This window comes from Ambystoma mexicanum, chromosome 1q (assembly GCF_040938575.1).
Source record: "Ambystoma mexicanum isolate Mex_15411 chromosome 1q, UKY_AmexF1_1, whole genome shotgun sequence".
In the NCBI taxonomy this organism is placed as follows: domain Eukaryota; kingdom Metazoa; phylum Chordata; class Amphibia; order Caudata; family Ambystomatidae; genus Ambystoma; species Ambystoma mexicanum.
Genome location: NC_090922.1, coordinates 571,227,602 through 571,244,859, shown reverse-complemented (window position 1 = coordinate 571,244,859; position 17,258 = coordinate 571,227,602). Strand labels below are relative to the sequence as shown.

Genomic DNA, 17,258 nt, shown 5'->3' with positions numbered 1-17,258 from the left:
CAGACTTTTTCTGAGTAGTCATTTTTGCTACTTGAAAAGAAGACTTTGTGGAAGAAACAGGTGCTTTGGTTTTGAACAAGTGTTTTGTGCAAGAGACATTTTCTTTACCCATTTGAAATTAGTGTTGGATAAAATTAACCTTTTTCATTGAACTGAATAGAACATTGTTGAAGCTTAACTCTTGCCAAAGTCGTCTTGGATTGATTCAGGGGAAGGGAATCGAACCCTGGTCACAAGGATTGCTTTATGAGAAATCTTAGTTTGAACTTTTGAATATTTTGGTTGAACTAAAAACAGACATATTTACCTTATGCACTTTGATTGTAGGCACTAGTGTGAGGGTTGGTTACATTTGGACACAAGGTCATCCTGCTTTAGCTTTTAGTTTGTTAGGTAGGAGTATTTTGGTTATGATAGAGGACAGATGGGCATTGATCCCATCCCCTTTAATCTTAAAAAATAGGTCGAGGAAAATACAACTTTGTGTCAGTCTCTCGTTTCTGACCCCTCGCACTTCCCAGAAGTAGATGATTGTTCCAAGGGACACATTGTAGGTATTCCATAGCTTTAGTTCATGTGCCCCTGGAAAGCTGCCCCCATTTTCTGCTAGTTGAATTCATGCTGGCAGATGATTGTCATGTTAAGAGGAAAATATTCCAGTAGGTCTATAATGGCGTTCCAATTTCTCTAGATAAAGTGAGAGAACTTTTAATGTAATCCTAAATTGCACAGGGAGCGATTGAGTGCTTTAAAAGCAGGTTTGATGTGGCTCTGGTGTTTAAAAATGAAAGCTCATATGGCTGACAAATGTTGTATTTGTTATAATTTGCTAATGAGTCTAGATCACATAAGAATAGCCCAACCATGCCTTGACCCAAAGGTCTGGTGAATTACACTGGGTTGTTTGTTTGAAGAAGTGGTGACATCATGCAGGGAATGTAACTGTTAATTTGGGGCAGAAGGCCTGGCCATAGTCAAAGAGACCACTTAGGTCACCAACTTTCTGCATTGCGAGTAGCTCCAGGGAAGACGGGTGGCTAAATGAATAAAGTTGTTGGCTTCTATGCCACCCAGCACCATATTTCTTTGTGTTGGTCATGTTGGAGCACATAAAGCACAGTCTATGTATGCACACTTGGTCTAGGCATGTTGGGATATTGGCTTTGCTCACTTCATCATGGTTGATCAATTGATGGGTCTGGATGATTTGGGTTTAGCCTGGCAGAACTGGACATATACTTGAGTGTGCTTCCTCTAATCCTTATTTGTTGAACACATGCACCCAAACAGAGCCATTACTTAAAAGTAAAAACCTGAAAAGCACATTTTGAAATGTACCCCTTTTTTCTTTGAAATTAACACATACATTGAACTTGCAGTATTATGGAAGGTCACTTTCTATTTTATCAGATTCTGTTTATCTTCATTAAACACATTCCATCTCTCCCAATGTTTGGCCTTTCAGAGATTCTGCTCCTTATTTGATACTTAGATCAATGTGTGCATCTTAAGAATTAATCTTTCAGTAAACTCCTGCATAGTAATGGTCTTAGTCTGACTACTTGCTAATTTCTTTTGTTTTTCCCAATCAGGTGCTGAATGGCTCTTTTTCTTTGGAACTGGTCAGTGAAAAGTATTGGAAAGTGAACAAACCCATGGAACTGTATTATGCACCTACAAAGGAGCACAAATAATCTTTGTATGATAGCTGGAAAAAAAGACTGACACCCTTTTATAGTTCTTTCTTAACATTGAAAGATTGGCATCAGCATCCTTTTCATCAAGAAAACACACATTGAAAGATCGGCAATATCTTCACGTTATTGGCTGAACTCACGTTCTGCTTTTTTTTTTTTGCTTCATTTTGCTAATTACATTCCTTTGCTATTTTGGAGAAAGGCTGAATATCTCCATATGAACATGTCACATACTAGATTGTCTCTCATTTTGGGTATTCTAGACAAAATATCTTCAGCTGAAATTTAAAGCAACCTCTTTGAAAGCACCAACTGGATTAAATTGCATTACAGAATGAAACCTGATGGCTTTCTTACAAGATGGCCACCATCTTCTACCAGCATTGTACCACAGTTCCACTCATGGGCACCATTTTCTTGTAATCCTTTTTACAGTCCGAACAGGCGCAAATTGGGTCCTGGTTCTTATTTATTTTTTTAACAATTACTTTGGATTATTTATTTTGTTTTTATTATCCCAGTTAATCTCCATTTGCAAATCTTGGATCTTTGAGAGGTGTTCGACAGAAGCTTACTTCAAACTAATGAACTGACTTAAGTAGCAGAAACACCTTTGTGTCAACCAAAGTTGTAAAGGGTACAATTTCAAGAGGTCAAACTACAGACTACACCACTCTCAAAAGTAATTCTAGTGACATGAAACAGTTTCTGTATTTTTTTTCAAACTCCTGCAATACTCTACCTATATTTAATGCAGGTTTCTCTGTCCGTTTTTTAAATAGTCTGTTAGCGTGATGTACTTGCCGCAGATTACTCTGTGCAATGGATTACCAATTGCAGGATTTCTATCTTTTACAGATTGTGCAATTTCTGTCTTTTACTTTTAATTATACCATTTGCAATTCTCCATTTTTGCATTGAACTGAGTATTTATCCTGTCGCTCCACCACTGGGCAAACCTGTACCAAAAATGTCTTGGCAGCTAGTTTTGAACAAGTGATACCAAGAGCTGTGGCTGAGCACTTACAGGTCTGTGTTCTTCGTGTACCTCCACACCTTCAGCACTTGTTAAATTGAACTGAACTTTTGAGGCTTATGTTCTTAGTGAATGTTTGTCTCTAGTTTAACAAGTCCAACATGCATCATTTGTTTTGGAACCCATGTAAATTTCACTTCCAGCTCCCAAAGTTCTTCTAGTACTGAATTGGGAGCAAAAAGCTACTTCTATCAAACACAAATTACAACAAAAGTGCCCATCACCGTTCTTTCATAGCAAGTCTTTGTAAATACTAAACGGTCACTTTCGATCGTTGCTCCCTATGCCGAGTCCTGCATGTAAACTCTATTGGCTCTTTTCGTACACAATTTAATATAGTTTTTTTGTATTTTAAAGGAAAGCTATGAAGGTTTCTAAAAACAATATTGTAAACTGTGCCATGAAATTAAAACCGAGCCACTGAGTTCTAGGGCCTGACCGGTACCTTTTTTTTATTGCAGTGTTTGTTACGGTGCCATGTTTTATCTATGTGCATGTTCACCAGCTATAAGCCTATTTTAAGTGATCTGTAGGATTATGTGAGGACACAACATAATTAGTTATTGTAGCTGCAAAATCTCCAATTATAATTGTAGTTTATACTAGAACTTGGTACAGAATTGAAAGAGATGATTGTGGAGCTGAGTTGTGTATATGTATAGAAAATGTACTTGTTCCCCCCCCCCCGATCCCCCCGCCCCACCTTTAAATATCTATATTACTTGTATAAAAATGTTCAGGCGGATTGTGGACACCATTTTTGCTTCAGAGCAATGGTTAATTTACTGAGTATTTATGTTCTTGTTTAAAAATATAGGCAATTGATAAAACATCTGTTGTACATTGATATTTGTGTGAGGTATTATTTTAATTGTATGCATCTTAACATGAAAGGTATTTTTCATTAATTGACTTTTTATAATCTGTAGTGTTATTAGGGTCATAATGACACACTTTAAAATGCCCCTCTTCTTTTTTAGATGCAAAGTTTATTTGGAAACTGGTAAAAATGCAATCTATTTCCTTACTGAATAATGTGCCCTGAAAGCATTATTTGCAAACACATTTCTCAGAAATGCTTTTCATGATGCAGTACCACTTTTTTAAAAATTGTTTAATGGCGGAAATGTTTAACGTTACAATCGCCATACAAGGAAAACAAACAAGCCAACAATAACAAAACATTAATCATAAAAAAACAAGAATCAATTCATTTTCATAAAAATCCGGAGCAAGAGATAGAATACTTCGAAAACACCTATTACAATAAAATGTCAACATCAAATAAAAATCGAATAACAATTTACATTTTGCCCTGCCCGGAGTTAACATCAGTTTCCCTAGAGATAACGCTGCCTCCATCACCTTATAACAGTCATCCCTCCATTTACGTGCCCATCAGTCTGTCTCCGCCCTAAAGAGGACTGCCCAAGTTAACAAAATCCCATTGGTATATCCCAGTTAACATTTCCTCAGGAGAGTCGAGGCTTGCCATCTTACCATCGTAGCTAATGAAAGGAGGCCAAGCTTGTATCGATTGATCTGAACTGAGATGCCTTGAAGGTAGGGCAAGCACCTTCTTCCAATATATACCTTCTAGTCTGTTCCAATGGACCTCTGTCAGCATTCATTTAGTTTCTACACCATATATCCGCATCAGAACTACTTTTTGTTGTAGTAAATAATAACCGGGAGGCACAAAACCTTTTTCTGGATCTCCCATTTATATTTTGGCCATGGGCAGCTGCTGTCCTTGCCTTCACTTTCAGTTCCTTCAAATAAGGCACTTCTCTAACATTATCATTGGTGCAGACCCCCAAATATATATACATATACACACGCTTGTATCGGTTGCAAAGACGCCACATCGAAAATAAGTAAATGAATGCTTTTTCCCCTGACTTTTTTGTATATAAAATCATGATATTCTATTTTCTTTTTTTTTTTTTTTACATTTACTGTAAGGCCATTTTTAACTGTGGAGAATTCTAACCTTGTAAATTGGCATTTGCGTTTAAGTCCCACTGATGTCTGATCAAATGACATCAAATTAAATAATCAGCCTATAAAAGCCACGCCGGTGAAAGACCACCCAACCTGGGGGGCGGGAGGGGAGACTGCACCGAATTCAGGTAATCACCTAAGTCAGCAATGAAGAGGTTAAATAAAGCAGGGGCCAGAATGCACCCCTGCTTTAATCCTCTATATGTAGGAATGGATCTCGATAAAATACCTTGCTGGCTCAGCCTCACCTGAATTGAGGTTTCCATATACAGTGCTTTTATTATGCCTAAAAGATTTGGAGGACAGCCCCAGTTTTACAAATTTGTAAGCAACAGTGCTCGCTCTACTGAGTCAAAAGCCAATTTAAAGTCTATAAATGCTGAATAGACCGGTTAAGCTGAATTCAAAACTCTTTTCTTTTTTATCAAAAAAAGAGCCATCAGATTAATGGAGGTCCCTAGGCCTGCCACGAAGCCTGATTGATGAGAATCTAAACCTTTTGCCTCCTTGACCCACCCAAGCAGGTCTCTCAATACTAATCTAGCAAAGATCTAGGGGCGTCAAGGAGGGCTATCGGCCGATAACTCTGCAGATCCTCTCTCTGCCACTTCTTGAAAATTGGAACAATTATTGATCTTTTTCTAGAAAGAGGTACTGAGTTTGTTGCAAGTATCTTAGAAAACATAGTCATCAGTATGTCCACTGTGAGAAGCCTGAGGGTATCCTCACATCTGCTTCCCCAGGATCCTCTAGTCAGGTGGCCAGGGAAGGGCCATTGCTCTTGGATCCCAGCCCTGGGGGCGGACAAACGAGGGAGGATCACCTGAGGGCAGGGTCCTTGGGAAGTGGAAAGAGGGTACCTGATGGTGAGACATGGTATCCCCCACTTTCTTGACAATAACCTACCCTCCCCGCCTTTAGCCTTTATGGGCTGTTGTCCGTTTTATTCCCTTGACCCTTCACACCAGGAAAAATATGAACAAAGTTTTATTTCCAAAAATCGACAGACGCGCCAGCAAAGAACTCTGCTGCCACGGAGCGCTCTGACGAAATCGGCATGGACGATAGCTTATAGAAGTTGAAAAGCGTTACAGCCGACGTACATTATATAGGTTACATATCTGTGTAGCTGGTTGGTGCGACCCTATAAATAGGTGGCCTGTTCCATATGGGATGCCAGGTCAATGGTCCCAGCTTCTCTTGTCCATCTTCCTCCACATGAGGTTCTTCCTTGCACATCAAGCTCCCAGTTCCTAAAAGCCAATTAAAGTACAATTCACAGCATGCCCCATTTGTGGCCTAGTGTGCACCTCGTACTGCAGACATGGGCGCAGAGGATGCTTTTGAGGTCACACTGTCTTATAAACTCCAGCTTGATTCCAGACGCGTCAGCGCCGTTCCAAATCTTCCCACCCCAGGCTTAAATGTGTTACTTTCCCTCCCTGGTATCTCGGAGCACAAATCACACGGGGGGAAAGGATATTCCGCTATGATCTTTCTGAGAGATGGGTTTTCTAACAGTTTTATGGTTGGTGTCTTGGGCTGGCTGGACACTATATCTTAGGTTTTGGGCTGGGGTATGTAAGCCACGTGCCCTCATTCTCGTGTGATAACTGTGCCCAGGGAGCCCTTGGCCCACTCATGGCCTTGCAGGGCACATTCTTTCTTGGTTAAACACTCTAATAGTATGAGGCAATGAGCGGTTTGAGTCCCTTCTGGTTCGGCCTTTCCCACTGCTGCTCAGGGTGCAACCTGTTCTTACATTCATACGTGTATCTCAGTGTTCCGTGCCTGGGCCTACTGTCTTGGCTGCAGCGCATGGCCTCGATTTCAAGATGGCTGCTGTTTTCTAACATGGTGTTTCATTTTCTATAGCAATCTACATCCAGTCACATGATAACCTACCCATAATACTTCTTCTATTGGCACCCCTTCCCCCATAACCTCCCCAAGCATCTAAAGCACAATCTTGGGCCTCTGCCACATTCGGAACTTCTTGGGAGCCTGGGACGTTCTTCCCCACTTCTCAACAATCTTTTCCAAGAAAGAGGTACCCTGTTTGTTGCAAGTATCTTAGAAAACATAGTTATCGGTATGTCAACTGTGAGAAACCTGAGGGTATCCTTAAATCTGCTTCCCCGGGATCCTCTGGTCAGGTGGCCAGGGAAGGGCCATCGCTCGTGGATCCCGACCTTGGGGGCGGACAAACGAGGGAGGATCACCTGAGTGGAGGGTCCTTGGGAAGTGGAAAGTGGGTACCTGATGGAGAGACATGGTATCCCCCCTTTCCTGACACTATCCTCCCCTAAGAGTAATGCAGATTACCCATTGCAAAAACCACTTTGGTACTGTGACAAAGAAGAGAGGATCAGGGGCCTCTAGTTATCAATCAGGTAGGTCCTTTTTTTATAGGTGCAGACAAGGTCAGGCAATTGTGGGTGATATGAATTGCCTGCAACCCATTGATAATCGGGGAGTGTGTACAAGGTGGGAACAGAAGAGAAGGAAGAGGCATGGGCAGGAGCAGGACTGAGAGCAGCCGGCAAGAAACCCAGAGGTCTTGTGGAACCCAGAGGAGCTGGCCGGTGCATTTTCACTAAGGCCGGGAACCTCTCTGGTGTGGAACTGGCCACAGGGGCTGCTGGTGAGTTCGGAGGAAGAGGACCCCGTGTGAATGCCAGTAACCGAGGTGTTGGCGAAAGCGAGAAAGAAGCTGTGCAGCGAGCCAGTGAGGCTCGCCTCCGTGAGCAGAGAGAGAGACAGACCAAGACAAAAAGACAGACAAAGAGAGACACACACCAAGGGAATCGAATACCAAGTAAATAGGCGTGTCGGAGGAATACTCCAAAGACCCGGAATTCGCTAACAAACTTCAGTGAGTAACGTTTGGTAATGCAATACTGAAAAAGCATATATCGAATGTCGCAGTGAATGGAAACAATGTATTGAACGAAATAATACTGAATGGAACATGTATTGAATACCGAACTAAACAGAAGCAATACATTGAAAGTAATCCAGCAGCTTTTGAATAATGAGCCACCATTAAGAAACGTGGATAATGAATGTCAGAAAGAGTTTGAGACTTTGACTTTAAGGTTGAATGTAGCAAATACTTTGGCAAGAAGGGTTGAAGTAGCCTACATAAGTGAAATTAAATCCTGCTTCTTTCTTACTAAAGGAACACCAATTAATATTTTGAACTTGTAAACCATTGAACATAGCTGTGGAAAACCTATGGTTGTGTGACTTGTGATGGGTGGACCGTTGAGTCTGACAAAAGCGCCTAAACCATTGGGTTTCCATGTGTCAACTTTGTTAAAATCAAGATTCAAGTTGAAATCAAGGCTATTGGCTGATAGGTTGTGTGACCTGTGAAGGGTGGACCGTGCAGTCCAACAACTGCGCCTAGAGCAGAAGCCACAAAAGGGTTGACAAGGTGTGAAGTTTTGGGGATACTAACCAAAGGGGACCCTTTGTTTTCCGAGAACTTATGAAGCAACTATTGTGATGGTGACTCTTGGGGAAGGGAACCCTGAGAGGTAAAGTCTGGAGAATCTTTGTCTTGGGGGGGAAGGGAGTCCCGAAACAACCGCGTTGTATGAACATTTCTATTGCATTTGAACTTGGGGAAGGGAGACCCCTAAATCCTCATTTTTATGTGAACTGTGATATTTACGAGGCTATGAAAAAGGTATCTTCAGAGTTGGTGCAGTCCTTGTTGAAAAGAAGCCGTATTGGAACTGTTTAAACTTTAATGAGAAAACTTTAACTACATGGAAATCTCAATTGACATTCTTTGAACATTTTGGTAACACTGATTTCGGTTGACAGCATTTCCTCACTAGTTTTGTTATAGTTGTGAGGGCAGCATAGGGTTTTGACAGACATTTTGCTTTTGGACTGACTTCCTGACATAGACTTTCCTTAGTTTAGTTAGGCAGGGAACTCCTGCCATACTATAGGGTTAGTTAGATGTTACACCATCCTGAATCCTAATAAAGTTGTTGAAACTACAGTTACGTTTTCTGTGTCATCTCTCTTGGTATTGTCTGTCTCACACCACCCAGGACTCAGGGTGGGACTTTAACATTATGTTAGATGGCCTATCAGGGCCAGGAGCTCTGCAATTACTGGACTTCTTCATAAAAACCAATAGATCATCCTGATGGAAAGCTAACTCCCAACCAGTTGGAACCGGCCATGGACTTGCTACCTCCACAGATGTCACAATGCCAATATTATATTGGAAAAATCAGAAACTCAGCCTTCTTCATCAATCTGGTTCATTTGCATGGCCAATTGCTGATCAACCTTTTTTTAATTCAATATAGCCCAGGTTGCCACACTCATTTTACAGTTTATAGCCTGCAGCCTTTTCTGTGCATCCCTGAGTACCAGATTGGTTCGATGTCCTCTGCACCAATTCTTGTATTTCTGCTTTAATGCTCAAAGTTCCGAGAACATCGTTTGGCTGTTTCTGGCCAGCAAACCTCTCATATCAGCTCGCAATTAACTTTTCTTAGACTGAACAAGCTTACAAGAATATACATTTCGAGACAAGGGAACATTCGTCACTGCAAACAGGTGAAGACAGGTAGTATAATCTATCTCATCATCAGTTAACCCCCATCGCACACTTTCATACCTACTAATCATCAGAGTGCAAGGCAGACAAGGACCCCTGAGTCCACTTAAAATGATTTCTCCCCGAAGAGACTAGCAGGTTCTGCTGATGAAAATCCCTTGTTTGGATAGGGGCCAAATCAGCTGATTTTACCATTAACAGATTATGGTCACTGTTTATCTACGGGATTATAGAAAATTCTTCAACCATAGTCAAGAAACCCTGCAAGACAAAACAATCATCAATAATTGAAGAGCCGGCCGCAGCCTGCCATGTAGGGTCCACCGGAATATCTCCCTTGATATTTCCATTCAACCTACAAAAGCCCCTGTCATATATTAAGGCCAACCACCTCTCAGCTCTTGAATGTAACTTACAAGGCTCGCCCAAAATACATCTTACATTAAGACCCCTGCTATCATCACTGCCACAACTTCCATATCAGCAGTGCATTAATTCAACAGTTCTATAACTGCGTCAAAAAGCTGTCATACTTCATACCCAAAGGAGTCCATTAAACATTTAGCAGTGCATAGTATTCTAAGGGGATACCCCGTTTATTCAAGTGAGACCATTTTGATAGTTAAAGAAAAGGGTTCAGACCTGCTAAAAGAATCTAGCTAAAACCTCTACCGATCCTGCATGCCGTCGGCAAGCCTGAAACTGGCCAACCTGTGGGGTTAAGAATTAGCAAATAGGCATCCCAACAGGGAGTTTCCCCTCAATCAGGCCTCCTGAAGAAGCACTATGTCAAGAGCCCAAAAGGATTGTTATTCCTACCCAAAAGGTGCTTAAACCCACAAGTATTCCGAGAAAAGATTGTGAAATGTGTGATTGTATGATTGCCAGACAGCTAATGATAAACAGATCTGGACATTATCGCCCCAAGCAACCAAGCCTAATCACCCACTGAATCCAGCCGGGATGTTGTTGTCATTACTTCAATGTCACAAGGCTTCTTAAGAGTAGACTGTGAACAAGTCCCTCTTAAAGGCTGAAAGGTGGCCCGTCTGTCCTTTAAAGTCGAGAGGGGCTCTAACGTTCTGCCCTTCAAAATATTAAAGGCTATAGGGACTTCTCTCAAAGTATATCCCTGAAACCCTAATTGGTCCTTTGCCGTTCGCAATACTTGAGTAACTAAATTGGATGGAATATATAGTCTCACTCTATCCAATTCCCTTAGATTGGGAAACTCAACTTTGGTGATGTCCCTAGACTGTATAGCCCTTAAAGATTGAATAGAATCAAAAGGCCTCAACACATTTAATCTGTTCAACTTAAACGTGTCATGGCACTCACCCACCCTTTCCAACATAAGGGTACGTGCTGACCTTGAATCATTTTTAATAGTCCTCCCAGGCGGGTTAGCCAATTTAGATGTACAATCAGATCTACCCCATCTCCTTGCAAACCCTGGGAGATTGTAGAGGTTCGTTTTTTATGACCCCTTTCCATGTGAACCCCACCCAATGAAAACTGGTTCTTTTCCAGGGCCATATATTCCAAGGTCTGATCGTCTGACCAATGAATATTCATCGGAAATTAGGTTTTACTGCACAGTAATTTTCTCTGTTCAAGGGTCTTAAAACCAAAAACCTGTTGATCCTTGACTTTATCCAGTATGATTGTTCTCTTTAAACCATAATCTTTTTAAACTAGTTGGGCTGTTTTAGATGCCCCCCCAAAATAGGGACGATCAATTCCTCCACCAGCCCCCTGTCTCAATCGAACAGTCATACTGGAAACCCTCAGAATATGTAGAGACATTTAACTGTTCTTCATTATCAAGTGAGTCATGAATAGAGCCAACAAGCACAGCAACAACCTCCTCTCGATGTTCATTCATGTCAGTAGTTATGTCTTTTACAACACATTTCTTTTGAACAGTCTTTTTCCCCTTTGTCTTACCCTCCTTAGAAGGGGCCGGAGGAGTGGAAAGGGTACAAATACGTTTCCTTAAGCTAGAAGATGTAACATCTTTACCTGCCTTCTGATTTTTCTTTTTTTGTTCTTTTTGGAGCTCCTTACCAAAAATGTTAGAGATGTGTTGGGAGGGCTTATCTACCAAGATTAATTACCAAGACCTCACCTCATCCACTATGACTTGTGACAGCTCTATCGAGGAGGGGTGAGGGGAGCACACTAATAAGTTCAAAAGTCAAAGCAGGGTGTTCCTCATTCTGTGGCTTCACTGAGTCATTTCCAACTTAAAGGGGCTGTTCTGCAGGGGAAGGGGTTCTGCTGACACAGCCACCGGTGACTGAGCCTGAGTGCCGTGTGATACCCTTCGATAGATGCAACTTTCATAGTAAGAGAAGTCAGCAAGGAGACTTGATCCACAAACTTCATATTCAGAGATTCATAAAGTTTTGCTAGAAACAACAACGTGGTGTTCATAGCCGCAAGCATCATCTCCATTGTAGGGGCGGCTACAGTCGGCAGACCAAATGACCTGCATGGGGTCGAATACACATAGGACCCTGAAGAAATCGATGAAGAGTTTGGAAAATCCACATATAAAACAGGGGATCTAGAGAGATTCAAATCATGGATCAGAGACAAACCATAGAAAATAGAATCTTCAGATATGGACGCCTCTATGGGCCTCAATGGAGATTCTGCAGGAACCGGAATGGTCTCTGGAATAATGTCACTCAAGATCTTGCCAGCCCCTTGTTCCTTCAACCCGGGATGATGACCATGAATGTGGCTTTCAAAAGAGAGATCATTATCTTGGATGCCCGAGGATACCAGTTCCCCATTCAGTAAAAGACCCTGTGATCAAATTACAAACTGCTCCATCGAGGGGGCTGGTCCATTCTCTATTTCCAATAGAATTGACGTGGAATTGCCTGGTGTTTGCAGGTGTTCCAATAATTGCTCCAGGTCACCCGCCCTACCCGCCACCCGCACTGCTAACTGGAGTAGTCACTTCATTAAGGGCACTTTGCCATTCTGATAATATTTGGGGATATTTTTATTTACTTTCATCTTGTTTAAAGTTTAGCACCAAATATTAAAACAGACCACCTCAACCCCATCTCACGATTTAATAAACTGGGCATGCATTCTTCTTTTTTCAATGTGCTAAACCTCCCCGAAATTCAGACATTAGTTTAATTCCTATCTTCAACATGTCATCCTCTAACCAGGGCTGGTGCTACAATTAAGCCATTCTAGGCATCTGCCATGGGAGCCACTAGGGGAGCAGCGCTAAAGGGCATCATTTTGTGTCGAAAAATTAATCTGAACCCATTGATAAGTGCTTCTTGAAAAGCACACTTTTGCCTTTTTACACATCAAGGAGTGTCAGCGGGGGCGGGTTTCCAGAATGCCATCTCACCTGTGGTGGCAAATTTCCTCTTACCAGTCCTGCCTCGTAAGTGCTCATACAAAACATGAAAAGGAAAAAAAACATACACTTAAAAGATCCTACATTTAAAGGTTAGCTATAAAGAAACTGGACTATACAACACATATAATTTTATTTTAAGGGAATGTAAATGAATGCTTTTCATTCTGTAAAGCACTTCAGCTACTGAGTAACACGGTGAATGGAAAAAATGAACATGCTTCTTTTGACCTTGCTTGTCAAGCCAATTTATCGAGCACTTCTCCCCTAAACATTTCAAACATACATTACAAAAGGGAGATAGTTTGAATCTGTCTTTTTTTTCAATAAGATACGGAAAGATAACAAAAGATTTTTCTGAAATTGATAATTCCATCAAACTGCCAGGTATCCAGTTCCCTAAAGCAAGGGTCCCCAATCCCTCTTGGGATTGACTGGATATTTTGTATTGCCCTCTTAACAATATTTAGCTATGCCTTCTGGTGTAAACTTGTCAGACAGTGGAGGGCGTTTGGCATTAAAGAAGGGGATGGTTTTAGGGCTGTATGTCAGCTCTTGGTTTTTGAAGGGGTTCTGTTCACAAGATTTAGTGTCTGGTATGAAGAAAGGAGGTCCTGGCATATCTAGTAGTTGCGAGTGCTTGAAAGTGACCATGCAGATTCTTGTCTATGAAGGGTATACCTGTGAAGTATGTTGCTTAGTTGGATTTGGCAAGTTCAACAAAAAGGCTTGTATGCACAACTTCATATTTTCTTTACCTTTCTGATAAGTTGATTGTCCTTTTTAGTTCTTGTGGCCGATTGCCAGGGTTTGTCAACCAATCTTTATTAGTTTTGACCAGGCTTTTTCAGATGGATAGAGTTAAATCCTTTTGTTATGGTCTCTTTGGAACCTAGGCAGCTGCGGTAAAACTTCACTCTTCCACCACCCCACCCCCTGGCCACCCTCCTTAGGACCACGCCCGTAGAATCCAGCTCAGTAAAGAACCAGGGATGCACCTTGGACTCGGATCTAGCACCCTCTCACCACGTCAACACTGTATCCAGATCATGTAATTTCCACCTCCTCAGACGATTGTTCCCTTATATCTCGTACCCTCAGACTCTGAGCAATCGTGGCTATCATCCTCTCTCACCTACACTATGCCAATTCCCTCTAATTGGATACTCCTGCCTATCAGCTCAGAAAGCTCCAACGGATCCAAAGCTCTGCAGCTAGGCTTCTCCTTGCCCTCTCTCCCAGAGAAAACATGACTCCTGTCTTTAAGCTGCTTCCCTGGCTTCCAATCAGCCGACTGGCAACTTTCAAGGCCATGTGCATTACCCACCGTTCCCTCCACAAGACCAACCCTGAATTCATCCAACACAAGCTCACGTGCTACCAACCCATTAGAAAAACGTAGATCTGGCTCTGTACTCCTCTTTGTGATCTCCTCGCCCCCTTTCAATTCCGCCAGAGTTGGAAGATCTTTGTCCAAGCTCCCACCCTCTGGATCTCCCTTCCACTCAGCATCCGCCACGAAGAGTACCACCTCTCCTTCAGGAAGGCCCTCAAAACCTGGCTATTCTTTCCAGCAACCTGACAAAAATTCCTCATTTCACACTTGCCTTTATGACACCTAGGCCATGACACTGTGCCAGCCCAGAACATTCTCCAGAGCACGGTAAAGTATAAATTTAGAGCAAGACGAACGAACTCCATGGTCAACTGATGCTTAAGGTACGTAGTTACGCACCACTTCAGTGGACTCAAGCCAAAGGCACGACCGCCCACCTGCACGCGTTCACCTCCATAAACCAAACTAAAACACAAATCACAACATCTCTGCCATCAGAATACAGCTAAGTCCCACAGCAAAAATGCAGTCTCGCTGTACACATAACAAGTCTCTTTCACTCATGCATTCTCCTGATCACCTCTATAAGCACCCATTCAAATGTCTGACTATCATGGGTAGCTTACTGGGGCTCGTCCATCCCACCCAATTTCCTATATGGCCTAATGCACAGATGCATTATAATCCTTCTGACAATTTTCACACACCTTGGACTTCGATCCCCTGCGGTCGTTCCCTATACAAGTGCATGGAGGCCATACTAAGGTGATAAAGGCGCTTTATAATTGACAAACTACAACAAAAGCTCTGTCTGGAGCAGAGACGTTTAGTTAAATGGTCATACCCATATTTGTGGGGACAGTTTTAAAATGGCAGATATGCACAAGCAAGAAATGTTTCCCCCTAAGCGAAGGCCATGGTGAACATGACTAAGGCAACGATAGCAAGGACTCTAAAAGAAGTGGCATTCGGTGGCTGTCAGTATATCTTCCCATAATATTTCCACAATGTCTTTCCTAGAAAAAGATTTAGATTTTTATCAAAACAAACATACCCCTTAAAGTTTATATTCTATTTTAAGAGTCATCAGGAAAATCGAACGCAAACATGCACAGACTATAAAACTGCATTACAATCTCTAGATTTTAGTCATGTGTTACCCGTTCACTGATGTCCAGTTTTGACAAAATGGTTTCAAAAAGCAAACCTTTTCAGAACTTTAACAGAAGTGCATGGGAAGCACTAAACTTCCAACAAAATCGGACCATTGTGATCAAGTCACTGGACAAATTGAGGTTCTACAGGATTATGAGAAACATGAACACAACTGCCTCCTGGTGGATTTCACAAATGGTCCTCCCTGGGATCGATGTCTGTGGGTAGATATCAGAAATGAGTTTGCAGACCAATTAAAACGGGAACTCCCCCGTGAAAGTTGAATTTCTAAACATGAAGCATATCTACTGAAACGGAAGCATACCTTTTTCTATTTCTAGAAGATGCCAAAAATCCATAAAGGTACCATAAGCCCTTCTTCCCCTTTTTTGTAAGAATATTTGACACTCCAACATAATTAAAACCACTGTTAACGTATTCTTGTCTCTTATCTTCCTAAACGCACCTACTCGGTCTCTTGGGCAGGTCAATGTTAGTCAACTTTTCCTTTAGAATATGGTGTTCTGTTCTGGGTCACCTCCTTTAATCCCTCTATACAGTTTCTTCAGCCTCCTATTGCCTCCTTTTCTCTATTTCCCTTTGTTTCTATGCTAACAATTCTCAAATGATTTTCTCTTTTTCTTCCTTCACTGAAACTCTACTTGTGACTCTTTCAGCTTGCCTACCTGCTCTCCAGTATTGGATGTCAGAAAACCATTTACATCTTAACCCTTCTAAAATTGATGTTCTCTTTTTCTCTGCTACCGCTATTCTTCCTCACCGACCTTCATCTACTATCCCCTTTCCCTGTCATCTTTCTCTTCTGCGTATAATCTTGGTGTTATTTTCGAAACTACATTTTATAAAATATTTCCATACCCTCTACTATACTTTTCTTCTCACATCTGTACTGTTTGTTGCTCCTGCTGCTGTCACCTATTTAATATTCTGAAAACTCCCCTTTGCTTTCTTTTCACACTACCAAATGTCTTGCCTCACTCATTCTTCTCAGCTATGTATTGCTCTGCTAGTCTTCTCGGTCTTCCAGGTTATCAGCCTACCCCCTCTTCATTCGATCTAGAACTCTTCTATTCATTTTCTTTTTTGCAGATCTTCTCGTGACTTCTCCCCCCCCTCTGCTCTCACTTTCTTGCTCATTTCATATGGAGTGTTTCAGTGCCGCCATGTGATGGTGCATTCTTATCTCTCTTCTTCGTTTACTTTTACTTTGCGGCCTGTCCTCTTACCGCTCAATCCCAATTTCTCCTCTCTGTTCCGCATCCTCCCTGCATTCATTCCCTATTCCGGTCTTGTTCTTTTCTTGCCCGTAAATACTGGAACAAACTTCACCTTGCAGTCCGATCTGTCTGCCTTTCCACCTTTCCAATCTCTTTTAAAAGATCATCCTCTATGCAACTGATTTGATCACTGTTTATTTATTTAAATCGCTTTGGTGAAATGCACAATGTAACTCAAATTAATAAATGCAGAGGTGGACCCGTTCTCCACAGCTGACAAGAAATGTGACTTGTTCAAGTCCAGGTTGCAACGGGAGGATACTTTGGGGATTTGCTCTCTGTGAACTTGAATATGATGTTCCTTTACGCCTTCAGTGCCTTCCCTTGATGCCTGGCATCTTCTTGAGGTTTCAGAGAACACTGTGCAGGATGATGCTGATGGCCCCAGTCTGGGCTTGCTTGGCCTGGTTTCTGACCCTCCAGTCTCTACCCATGTTCCCTATGATTGCCCTTGATTTTCACCCACACCTTTTGTCCAAGGAAAGGGGTCAGACCCTACATCACAACTCCCAGATGCCTGCATTGAAGGCCTAGAACCAGAGGCAATACTTTAGGCAACTAGAGCTCTCGAATGACTGTCTAGACGTCCTTCAGGCTGGTTGCACCCCATCCACATGGCTTACTCTAAAAAGAGGAAATGCTTTTGCTTCTGATGCTGCAATTGTGCACTTCACATGTTTGACCTATACCCTCATGTCTTGACTTACCTGGTATACCTGGCGTGAAGGGTGTCTTTTTCCTCCTGTCCATTAA

General features: G+C 42.0%; 1 protein-coding gene across 4 annotated transcripts in view; it reads left to right on the top strand.

The window, feature by feature from the left end:
• The window catches only part of RNF2 (ring finger protein 2), a 245,312-nt gene extending 241,732 nt beyond the window's left edge, over positions 1–3,580 (top strand). For all 4 annotated transcript variants that reach the window (XM_069641059.1, XM_069641062.1, XM_069641061.1 and 1 more), the window contains one exon: positions 1,593–3,580. In XM_069641059.1, coding sequence (XP_069497160.1) covers positions 1,593–1,694 — 102 coding nt within the window. In that variant the 3' untranslated portion in view covers positions 1,695–3,580. The remainder of the gene's footprint in view (positions 1–1,592) is intronic.
• The last annotated feature ends 13,678 nt before the right edge of the window (positions 3,581–17,258 follow it).